The 12,479-nt window shown below is 43.7% G+C and overlaps 1 protein-coding gene across 2 annotated transcripts in view; it reads left to right on the top strand.

Moving 5' to 3' along the window:
• The window catches only part of RCAN2 (regulator of calcineurin 2), an 85,695-nt gene extending 73,603 nt beyond the window's left edge, over positions 1–12,092 (top strand). For both annotated transcript variants that reach the window (XM_042032815.1, XM_042032816.1), the window contains one exon: positions 5,688–12,092. In XM_042032815.1, coding sequence (XP_041888749.1) covers positions 5,688–5,848 — 161 coding nt within the window. In that variant the 3' untranslated portion in view covers positions 5,849–12,092. The remainder of the gene's footprint in view (positions 1–5,687) is intronic.
• The last annotated feature ends 387 nt before the right edge of the window (positions 12,093–12,479 follow it).

Below are 12,479 nucleotides of genomic sequence, written 5' to 3'. Positions count from 1 at the left end.
ATTCACAGATCACAGCTGCACTGATGGGATCTGCACCATACAGTAACACCCAGCACAGGTCAGGGTGCTGAGCACTTTTTTTGCTCCATGCATTCTCTCGTGCAGTTTTGCACTCTGTCAGTGGCCACTTGCCTCCACAGCTTCAGGCACTGTTGGAAAGGCAGTGCAGGGCACCATGTCCAGTAGCCCTTACAGACAAGTCTACACCAGTTGCACTCCTCTCCATGTTACAGAGCCCCTTATCAGCATTCCAGCAGGCTTTGCACCTCAGGCTACTCCTCCAGGTCTTGCACAATACATTTTTCACATTATGAAAGCACCATTCTGAAGTGTCACACATGGTGGCTCTTGAGTCCACAGTGGTGGCTCTTGGGATACAGAAGAGGCCTGGCAGATGTCTGTGCCACTTGGCTGTTGGCTCTTGGTTTCATTTTTGTTTCTGAGCAATTCAGAAGTGGCTGTTCCTGCTATGATCTAGCTGGGCTTCTTGAGGAGGATGCGCAGCACCTGCCCCTGCTCTGCCCCCGATTTGGCTCACCCTTCCCTAGGGAAGGGGAGAACAGGTGAGAGCAGGACCCTGCCCAGGAAATGCCATACACAGAGATTTCAGACAGTCTCTCGAGGCAGATTTTCTGCTCATGTGTTTTCAAACTCTTGTGTTTGTCATCACTGATTCAAAGGAAATCCTAAATATTTCATATGACTCCCAGGAAGGATTAAAAGGGGATGGAGGGGCAAACAAATGGTGATAGATAAAACTTTTCATCTCTGTCCTTCCTCTCCCTGCTGTTCTGTGGCTGCTTTTTCCCTTCCCTCCTTTTACCAGGGGCAGGGTACCGGGGAGCTGGTGGATGGAGAAAATTGTTCCTCTGGTTGGGAGAGGAGGATGCCCTGCTCCTGCAGCATCAGTCATGGGATTCCAGGGAGCAGTTCCTCTGCTTTGCTATGGCAGATCCATGTTGTAGAAGTGTTCTGTGGAGGTATTTTGTGGGATGGGCTGTAGCTCTTCTGTCACAAACAAAGGACCTCCTATTATTTGCACCCTGGTATTTGTAAAGCCCTTAGATGAAGGGACTGTAAGGGGAAGGTATTTTTATGATGCTAATGCCACATTTACATGGAATGGGCAGCTCTGAACTCATTAGCCTTTGCTCATGAGATTGATTTAGGGATGAGATAGCTACACATTAAAATTAGCATTTATTCATTATTCCTTATGTATATGAATATCAACTTTGCTGGACAAATGGGCCCTGTTAGGAGCTGCAACATCAATGAAAGGTCACAGTACTGACTCACAAAGGGATAGAAAATCCTATACCATTATTTTTAATTCTGAAATACCGAAAGTTGCTTCTGTGGTCATCTTTCTTGCGTCACCCGAGGCTGTGGGTTTACTCCTGGCTCATGTGGTCACAAAAGGTTGGGCTCAGTGACATAAAAGCAGCTGTGCTCATTGTTAAGCGGGGAAACTTCAAATTCTTACTGTTTTTCTTCAGCAAAGCAAATGGATAGAGAGCAACATCACTGCTATTTTCAGGGGTTTATCAGAAAGTTTTTCGGACTTTGTAGTGGAGGTGCCACAGCTGAATTCTTCCCTGAAGGCAGAGGTTATGTTTGAGTATATTGGATAAAGTTTGTGTCATAGGTTAGCAAGCATAGTCCCGGAAGGGACGTCCTTGCTAAGGGGTGCTTACAGTTTCCTCTGGGAACTGATAGAACCTATCAGCTGGCCAGTTTGAATATGGACAATTCTCTTAGCCACTTAAAGTTGTGATCACCTCTGTGATCCACATTTAAGAATAGGCAAACTCCCCCTCCAAGCTCTCTCTCATTTCCGGCGCTGGCACAAGTGGCTGCAGGGCCCGAGCAGGGCCCAGTGGGCCCGGCCAGGCCCTGCTTGGGCCAGGCCGGGCCGGGCCACAGCCATCCTGAAGCCATGGACCTGTTCCAGCCGTGGAACCCCCCCCCACTGCCTTGCCGTGGGCAGCCGGAGCGGCTCGGCTCTCCCCCCTCTCCACTTCGATAAGAAAAATTCAACATTCCAGCTGCAAAGCTGCAAGGCCGAGGTGAGATTAACCCTTTTACTGCTGTGAAGAGCTGAAAACCTGAGGGAAGAGAGAGAGGAGATGCATAAAGCTGAAATTCTGTTGTGAAGCTATGATATATCAGAGTATCCTGTTGTAATTTCATGAAGATATGGGGGGTGGAGTGTTCAACTCGTGAGCAAAAGCACCTGCGCTGAGATAGGCAGATGCTGACGCAGCTGTAATTTCATGAGAAGTTTGGACAGGGAGAGATGAACCAGATGAGGACTTTTGCTCCAAACGGGAAAGGAGAAAACCTCAGTCCGTAGAGATGAACCAGATGAGGACTTTTGCTCCAACTGGGAAAGGAGAAAACCTCAGTCCCTAGAGATGCTCCCAGAGATAGTCCTAACGATGAAGATGAGGAAGACCCTTTGCTCCCAGGGAAGGAGAAGGGCCTCTGTTTTTGTTTCTGAACGGCTCAACCTTAAAATTATACCCCAAAAAACTTCAAGAGTGGACCCTCGAAAGCAGTTGCGGGAAAAGCTGCAAGTCGGGGGAAAGGACTCACACGCAGGCAGAGAGACTCCTCTTCCTAAATGGACTGAACAATATTTGGAAGTGGGCGGCTGTCTCGTTGTGATAATGTTTTCATAGCATGAGCAAGAAGAGACTTCTCTTTCTAAATGGACTGAACAAGGTTATTATGGAAGTGGTAAACAGACTGAACATCTCAAGGGTTGTCTTTTCACATTGTCAGTGGGAGAAGGGAGGAAGGTGGGGGGAGGAGGAGAGTTCTGAAGGTGGTATAATTTTTTTTCCTTCTTCTTTTAGGTCTGTTAATAAACTTCTTTATATTCTTTCAAGTTTGGTGCCTGTTTTGCATTTCTCCTAACTCTTATCTCACAGCAGATAAACAGTAATGAGTATTTTGGACCAAACCACTACAGTTTGTGATATTTTTCTGAGTAAATTTATGTGAGTTGCCACTATTAGGTTATGTGAAGGTTTAAACTTTTTATTAAAGGATAGAGATAGGCTGGAGGAGAAAGACCCCTCTCCTCAAGAATCCTTTGGCTTAGGTAGCCTGTAAGAATTCTCCAGGCTCCAGCAGAAGCAGGAGCATGGATCAGTGTAGGGCCTGAGAACACAGAGACATGCTGAATGAGACATGCTGAATGTCAGAGACAGCTGAATGAGGTCACTGGACAAATGCTGGGGTGGTTTTAGTTACAGAAATTGGTGAGTCTTACCTGTGTTAACCCCACTTGCTGCTCACAGCTTGAGATAACCTAGGTCTTGTAAACATAAATCCACTGACTCAGCCATTACTTCAGTAGCTGAACTGCTACAGACTTAGTTTTTTGGGGGTTTTTTTATGCTGGAGGTGTTAAGTTTAAGAGAAAAGAAAAAAAATACAGAAAAAAGGCAGAAGGGAAGGGCTAATCTGGCTGTATCTACTGGATTTTTATTTTGTGCTTATCACCTCAGTGTTTTTCCGCAAACAGTGATTATGTTTGGAACAAGATACAGCGGTACAAAAGTCCCACGGTTACTGTTGCCCTGTTCCTAACTCAGCCATGAAAAGGTTTTGTGGTGTTTGAGCCACAGCTCTGCAGGCATGAATAATGCTGAGTACAGAACAGAGTCTGCAGCTCATTTGTGCTCAGAAATAACTGTATGCCTTAAAAACTTAATTTATGAGTGCATCACATTTTGGTTTGCAAAGTGACATTAATTGCTGCTGCAGTTACTTGTGCCAGAGGCATCTGAATATTTTTCCTTGCATCTGTACTTATTTCCACTGTTCTTTTTCAGTGGAAAGAGTCCTTCTGGGAGGGATTTGAGCAGTAAAAGAATGTGGCATTTGAACTGGGATTATTACCTTTTAAGAGGGCAGTGAATCTGATTTCCTTGGCGGTGCTGGTGTGGGAAGACAGGCCGGCGCTGCGTGTGCGCAGCCCTGCGGAGCTGCCCGTGGTGACAGTGACCAATGCAGCCCTCGGTGCTGGCTGGCGGCACTGACGTCAGCCCAGAGCTGAGAAATTAGCTGAGACCCACAGGGAAAAATGGGCAAAGAAAAACCATATAATTCCTCAATGCAGCACAACCAAGCTATTTCTCTTTTTATATTTTAGCCTATCAGCAAGACCTGTAACGCTTTGCTCAATTTGGATTCAGAGGAAAGGTTGCCAAAAATAGAGCAGTTAAATGTCAACATTAATGGTATCACAGCAGTAAAATATTTCTCACAGCAAGATGCCTGACTTATAGCTATTATTCACTAGCTGCCTCCTTGTTTTTAGGCAAAAATACAGCGTGTCCTCTAGTCTCAAGCCACCCAGGCTTATTTGGACCAAGGAATTTGTCAGCACAAAGAGCATGTGAACACAGTCCCAGAGCTGTATGTGCTAATGCAGGGCCAAACCTGCAAGCTCTTCCTCACATGAATTACTCTGCCACAAAGTGGCCAACAAATAAAACTCCAAATTAGTCCCACAAGCAAGCCACAAGTGCTTTGAGACAGGGACTGCTATTTGCTTCCATGGTGTAACACCTGGCACTTCTGGGTTCTGCCAGTGGTGCAGCATTTAGGAGCCACTGCACTACAGAGGCGATCTGGGATGGCTGGGGCCTCACCTTCCTCATCTCAGAAGATTTTGCAGACAATGTTTTTTTCTTAAAACTCTTACATTAATTCCTTGCAATTTAATGACCAATACCTACTTGTATACCATGTCCAATCCAGAATATGTATAGTGCCAGCAGGCTCAATTCAGGACTGAAAGTCCTATGTCTGATCCCTTGTTTGCTTGTGGACTTTTGCAGGTAAACACCCACGCCTGTATGGGCCATTCACTTAAGAGTTGAACTTGATGATCCTTGTGGGTCCTTTCCAACTCAGAATATATTCTGTGGGGGAAAAAAAAAAAAAAAAAGCCATGTTCATCAGAGGAGTACTGTGTTGAGTGTTGAGACTTAAATAAGGAAGAAAATATAATGTACTGTTTAGGCGTTCAGCCTGCTCTAGTGAGCAGTTATAGACTGCTCTGTAATCACATCTGCAGAAACAAAATTTGTTGCAGCTCCAGCTAAACAGCTTTGAAACTCAAAATCCATCTGGAGCAGAGATATGTGGGTTTTTTATTTCTGGAGAAATTAGATTAAGTGTTGAAATATGTCTGAGGGCGACAAGTGGACTTTAAATGGGACTGAAGGAACGCCACAGCAAAAATAAAGAACAACCCCAACCTAACAGGTGTGAAATGACTTCAGACCAAAGGTTGGATAGGTTGGGTTCCAGTTCCTCTTTTTAACCATGAACTTCTGTGTTCTTTCTCCTCTGCGTACTTTGTGGGTTTATCTCAGTGCTGTTAGCCACCAATATTGGTGCCAAACACCACTACAGACAAAAGGGTGTGTGTATTTTATCATGCCTTACAGACCTCTGATCAAACTGCCTCCTGGGGCAGGATCCCCAGGATGTGTTGTGGTAGCTGACAGAGTCCAGCTGTGCTGGTGCTCACCTGTATTTAGGAGCAGCAGCACACACTCACCTCCCTGTCCAGGTGTGGAGTATTCTGCAGTCCAGGAGTGCCACAGGCTGTGTTGCTACTTAGATTGCCATCTCTTTACGTGACTGCTTTTCTCTGCTTCCAGGAGAGAAATATGAGCTGCACGCAGGAACAGAGTCCACTCCCAGTGTGGTAGTGCACGTCTGTGACAGCGACATGGAAGATGACGAGGACCCAAAGAATTCTCCAAAGCCAAAAATCATTCAAACTCGACGCCCCGGTGTGCCACCACCTGTATCTAACTGAGCCTCTCCCGCAGAAGCAGCACTTCTCTCTCCTCCAGCACAGCTCTTGGTTTTTGTTTGCTTTGTTCTGTTGAAAGGCAGCCTTTGCCTTCTGAGCACCGGGACATTAAGGTCATTGAAACCCCTTCACAGTAATCAAGCCTCTGTAACAAAAGGGCTAGGAAAATGATCTTTGTACCTGTAACCATATCACACACTAACTGATAGATCTAGCTGGAAAGGACAAAACAAGGCTGAGGAAACAAGGGAGGGTTTCAGTCTGAGGATCTTTTCACGGCTATAATTTGCATGCTGAAACACCACTACCAGAGATACCGTTTGGGTGGGAATTAGGCCGATATCAGGCTTGATATTCAAACTCCCAGGATTGCTACTGCCCTTCATCGAGCAGCCTGCTCCTCTGCCCTCCTCACTTCCCAACAGACCTTAGTCTTTTCCCTTTTCACTCTTTTTTAAGGGGGTAGGTGTGTTGTTTTTACTCCACTAGCAGCTTGGTGGCCTTTTCACCACCCCCCCCCAGAATTTTCTGTAAGGAATACTATCTTTAAAACATTTTGAGAAACAACAGAAAACAACTCTATTCCACCAACAGCTGTAGGGAATGGTGGTCTGAAATGGTGACAGGGATGTGAGATGGAGTTCTCTGGGCTGAGGGGAGAGGCAGCAGCTGCTGGGGGGTCTGGTGTCTGTCAGTCCTTCTCTCTGAGGAGGAGGGAGCCTGAATATCAGTAGGGATTGTCAGTTTATCTTCCATCAGGGGATGAGTGGTGCTTCTCTCCGGGTCTGCAGAAGAGGAGCTGATTGACTGCTCATGTAAGATGGGATTCCTTGCTCCTGTCATAGCTGTATGTTCCAGTAATGATACAGGCTGAATGCTTTCCTAGTGGTGTGGTGAACAGCCCTGAAACTGTCAGTAATTACTTGCACATCTCTAATATTCAGCCCTTTTCCCTCCCCACTTCCTGTGCTTCAAAGCCCTTCTTGAGCTGTCTGCAGTTTGGGTTTGTGGAGGTGAGCAGAGGTTAGTTAAAATTCTTTTGTTGGGTTTTTTTTTTTTTGTCTTTTTTTAGGCCAAAGAAAACAGGACCATAATTACACACTTGAAATTAGACTGCATGCAACTGAATCCTCTTTTTCACCCTGTCCTGCATGTTTCTTTCACTTGCAATATATACTGGGTTACAAAAACTGTTCTGTGTTTGCATCATGGCTGACAGCAGACAGATCCCAGACTCCGTCTGGCAGACCTTCCATGATGATTTATTTTTTTAATGCATACTTGTCATTTTGAGAACATATTTTCTAGACATTTGAGCTCAGATTTTGCATATATTTAAGCATGCGCTTAATTTATGCACATGAGTAGTTCCACTAAAATTAATACTGCAGAAACCAAGCATATGTGTAAGGTATGGTGGGATTTTTAAGCTAATTAGCTGCAGCTGTACTCCCCAAAGTGACTGTAAAATGGCACAGTGAGCTTCCACAGTTTAAAATCCTTTACAGCTTAAAATAAGTAAATACATTTTGGAAGCTTATTCTAGGATCTGAAAAGTCAGTTTAGGTTCTGTAATCAAGATTCTTGTCGTAAAACCTAATGATCTGGTTTCTGAGGGAGGGTTCCATCACACCCTTAATTAGCAGCGAAGCTACAAAGCTTCAGCAGAGTCAAGTCCCCCTTGGACAACAGGCACGTTGCTCTGTCAGTGAGGACAGGAGATAGCATTCCCAGCGGGCCTGGTGAGGACGTCTGGGAATGAGGACTTGTCATTCTCACATAGTTCATCCTCTTGACCACCACAGCCTCCTGATATTCCTGATGAGATGTAGTTCTTTACTCAGCACATTTCTGTAATGTGGTAATTGTTACTGGATTATGGGCATCGTTGTGTGCGTATTACACTGATAGAATACTGCTCATTAAATACAGCACAGACTGAACAGAAAATCGGGCTTTAGTATCCTCATGATATCTGTGTAGAGTTTTCTTAAAGTAACTCCTTAGAGGTGTCACTTAATTATTTTTTCAGTGATACATTTTAAATTGTCTTAAGGAAACAAATTGTCACTCAGGTCACAGCCCTAGGAATGTATCCTGTTGAAAACACCATCCTAGGCCACAAATGGCATTCCAGGAGTAACACCACTGGCTTTTTTGAGAACACATCCAGAGCTGATGTCCATGGGGTTTAGCCCAGTATAAACAGGGACAGTAAGATTTAAACACATAAACAATCAGAGATAATCACCAATGGATTTTTTTTACAGGCAAGGCTGTAGGAGGCCACATCTTGTCCTTGCATCCATGTCCTCAAACTTTGGAGAGATGAGGTTCTGAACTAAGGACTTTGGCCTCAAATGATGTAAAATTGTACTGCAAATTAAAGCACTGGACCTTAAATGTTCTTTCCTCAAAGTGCATTTTCAAACATTTAAAATGAGGCCCCGTACAGTGACTGCTCTGTGCTTTGTAAAGCTGTGTGGTACTACCCTGGAGGCAGCAGGACACAGCTCATTGCTTGAAGCACAGAAATAGAAACACAATTACAAACCTGAAAATTCAAAGCAGCCTCTATGGTCAAAGCTTATATATCACCTGTATGTGATAAAATAATGGCCATCGTTTAAAAAAAGAGCTTCAGGTATTATGGAATAATGTCCCTATCATCAAAGCATCAGCATTTGGGACTCATGAGAGAAGCTGGTATTTTACTAAAGGCTGGTTCTTGCCTGACATGGAAGGAAGGCTTCTTTCAAAAAATGCTGACTATCTGAAACGGGAACTGTCCTATTCAGTACATCACAGGCAGAGCCCCTACTCATTTGAGTGTGAATTTGCTTTTCTGTAGCTTCTCCAGGGTCAGTTGCTCTGGCTTGCGCTTCTCACAGGGTTATCAGTGAGTTCTCTCATGCTGGAACCCTGGAAGAATGAAGCCTCAGTGTTACATTGTGGCTCCTGAGGCACAGTGGCACAGCCCACATAATTTTAATTTCCTCCCCAGTGCAGGAGCTGGCCGGAGTGGCTGGAGGTGATGCCCTAGGGCCTCTGTTGGGTGGGCATGGCTCCTGCTGCTCCTTGGAAATTAAAAGAAGGAAATCAGGGGAGTACAGCTGCTGTTTCTGTTGCCTGCTGCCTGTTTGTCCTTTCTGGGTTCTTCAGATATGAAATTGACATTTTAATGACTTCCTCAGTATAGGTTGAAGCATGAAAACATTTCCAGTGCATGGAGAGAGTGTATTTTGGAATCTGCTCTTTTGGAACAAAACAACAAATTTCTGTGGCCTTGATTTTTGTAATTACGACAAGGTAATGCAAACTCCCCCCTTCCTAACATACACAGACACACTCCAGTAAACTTTGTTTTCAGCCAAGAAAATATGGGAAGAGTATCCCTTCCTCAACCATAGCAAGACTACAGCCACAGTTACTGTAAAATGTTTTAGGTTATAAAAATTCTCCCCCTGCATAAATTGTGTAGCATCAATTTGATCCTAAATTGTGTGAGAGGGGTGGATTGGTTTTATTTTGGTCTTTTCCACCTGTCTCCCATTCAGCAACACTGAAGAAGCTTTCAGCAAAAATACAGATTGTTGTTTGTACCAAGTAATGGACTGAACTCCTGGCAGGATGCAATTCCAGTGGTTTGTCTGAGCACTGTCACAGATGCCATGAGCATTTCCATTGTATTGTACATAACTTTTGGAATATTCTATTTAGTCATATTTTATAGGAGTATTAAAAAGCTACTGGCTAATTAATCACTTTTACACTTGTATAATTCAGAGCTTAGTTTAAAATAATAAATATGGCAAACAGTATTCTTGTGTTCTGCTTGCATTGGCGTTTGGAAAAGCAACATTTAAAGAGTTAAACTATATCAATAAACTGAGTAGTGTGTTGTGTGCCCCTGGTAGAATTGAAAATGCTTAAATGTGTGACATAGGCCAAACTCTGTTTCAGTAGAAATTAGGGGGAAAACAGCCTTCTTGTTGGCAGGATATGCCATGTTCCATTTTAAGCTGCTGCAGTTTCACAGTCATGTGAACTTGCTCTGGTTTGCTGTGGATTTGGCTCGGCGTACACAAAAAAAGCTGCAGTGCAGTCGCTGGTGAGCAAAAGCTCGGCACGTCCCAGCCCCCCGGCATGGTTCTCCCTGGGCTTTTATAATCATGGGTGATGCAGTGGCCATGAATGCTTGGACAAGAACATGGCATCCAGCTGCCAACTAGGCTGGGGAAAGAGTTCTGTTAACATTCATTATTACAAAAAATTGAAACTAATGTGTCTTGCATCAGTTTGTACTGGGTCTTGCAAAGGATTGGAAACTGGGAGATGAGTTTGCTGATAACTGTCCTGTGAAATTCTGATATCGAATTGCTCAGATCTGGATTGGGAAAAAAATGATTTGTTTTTCTTTTTCTGTGTGCCTGGCATAAAAAACTTTGTTTCTCAAAGGATGATTGTTCATGCTTCTGAAAATTAGATCTGCTTAAGAAGTCTCATTGGAGATGTAAATTCTGAGCTCCTTAATTTCTTTGGAAAGAACAGGCCTTAACCTCTGTGTTTTAATTAGAAAAACTAGTAATAGTGAACTTCTTCTGGGGTTCTTTTTACCTCTTCTAGAGGTGAAATGCAGGAGGCCTAGTTTATTCTTCACTTTGAGCACCAAAAGAGCTTCCCTCACCACAGTGAGTTTCTTCATCTACCCAACTGAAATGCTGTGTTTGCGACATGCCGGCTGTGGCTCTTCCATCATGCTTGGCACTGGACACAGCACTGGGAAATAAGCTTCTCTGCTATCTGTGGATAGCAGAGAGCTGTGTGTCCCACAGGATCAGACTGATCACAGTCACAGCACTTTCAGATCCTCTAAAGAACCTTTACTGAATTTAGTTTTGGTCCTTCTTTAGTGGCAAAGACTTCATCACTAAACTTTTGCTGTTTCAGGCTTTCTCTCACATACCAGTGTAAATGTAAGAGCTTTCCATTTCCTTGATTCCCTTTTGGCTAAGAAATCACATTTACTTCTGGTTTATCGAAAAGCAAAACCAGGTATGGAATAGAGTCCCAGCTCTCATTTATACTCAGCATCATGCAATGTTCTTGAATAACTAGTTACACTAGCAAAAGCCCCAAATACTGCTTTTCCTGGTTTAACCCATCTTCTGAGGGAGTACAGCAGCTTTCAATATTTCAGGCTCCTTTTAAAAGGAGATGTTTTTCTAACAGTAGCTATGCTCTTTTTTTTTGAATACATGTAGAGTGCAGCGTTCAGGGGTAAAATGACAAGGGAGGAAGTGCTGTAAAAGCTCTTTCCCACAGGTCTATTTGAAGTGTGGGGTATATTTTCTTTGGCTTGGAGGGAAGGGAAGGCAGCACTGATAAAGGCAGAACAGCAGCAGCCCTCTGGATGGAAGAGCAGGAACCTTGAATGCCCCCACTGCAGAGATGCTCAGAAAACTTTAAAAACCAGCCTGAGCTCTCTCTCCCCTTCTGTCAGTTCGTTCAGTTGCTACACAGAGATTCTGGGGCTGCAGCAAGAGTCATCTTAATACAGGATTGTGTCCTGATGCAGCGGCTACAAAGTCTAGATAGGGACATTTGTTAGGGAGATTCTTGCTGGAGTAAGGCTGGGAAAGCTGTGAAGTGTGAGCAGCCTTGAAGTTAATGAAAAGTGAAGATATTCAGAACCTTAAAACAGACTTCAGGATTCAGTTTTGAATCAGGGGCTTCCTCACTTGCAACACTGAGAGTATCCAGCAAGAAGGATTAAACTTCTCTACTATTCTCACCAGAAAATCAGCCTTCTTTTAACAAATTATTGTAACTGATCATTTATCTAGTGCAAGAAAGTTGTGTCTACATTAGTGTCGCACAGTTGTGTTCTCTTCACTGTTGGGTTAATGAAGGTAAATGTTCTGAATCCATTTTAGAGCAGAGTTCTTGTACAGAAACTTCAGAAAGAAATGCCATCTGTAAGGACTGGTGGATTCTTAAGTGTCAGTTTGGCAAGTTGTCCTTCTGTGGGTAGCTGCAGAAATATTTCGTGTATGTTGTTGTAGATTTAAAAGCATTACTCATGGTTTCATTCAAGTGTCTGCATTTCTGACACAGATGTGACATATCTGTATATATTATAAATCAATACTATTTTTAACCACATATTTTGTACAAATATTCACATTAGCTCTGTACTTCAATGAAAATCTATTATGGTATTAAACATTTTGGTGGAATTAGCAAACTTCTTGTCCGTGCTTTGCTTTCATTTTATAACAGCGTTAAGCAGCTGAACCATTTCTGGCATCCAAGGCAGATATCATTTCCAGCTCCTCATGTTGTTCCTTAAATCCAGGTGCACCTGTACCCTCTAGTGACTGATCCCAGCCACTGCAGAGGCAGCTCCCAACACCTCCGGATCCGAGTGAGAGCCCAAAATCAAACCTGAACCAACAATAAATGTGAGCACAGTTTTTTCTAGCTGATGAGTAACATCATGGAACAGCACATGGCTGTTGAGGGACACTCAATGAGAGATTTCAATACACAGAGGTGCAGTTTTGTAACAACTTTTTCCTTTTTCCCCTTTCTCCAGAGTTTCTGGGTGGGGTTCATGGCCAGGAATCGGGTG

This window comes from Corvus kubaryi, unplaced genomic scaffold (assembly GCF_017639235.1).
Source record: "Corvus kubaryi isolate FWS band 111438036 unplaced genomic scaffold, C.kubaryi_AGA036_p1.0 37354, whole genome shotgun sequence".
Taxonomy (NCBI): Eukaryota; Metazoa; Chordata; class Aves; order Passeriformes; family Corvidae; genus Corvus; species Corvus kubaryi.
The sequence above is the reverse complement of the archived record's forward strand: the minus strand, read 5'-3'. Positions and strand labels throughout refer to the sequence as shown.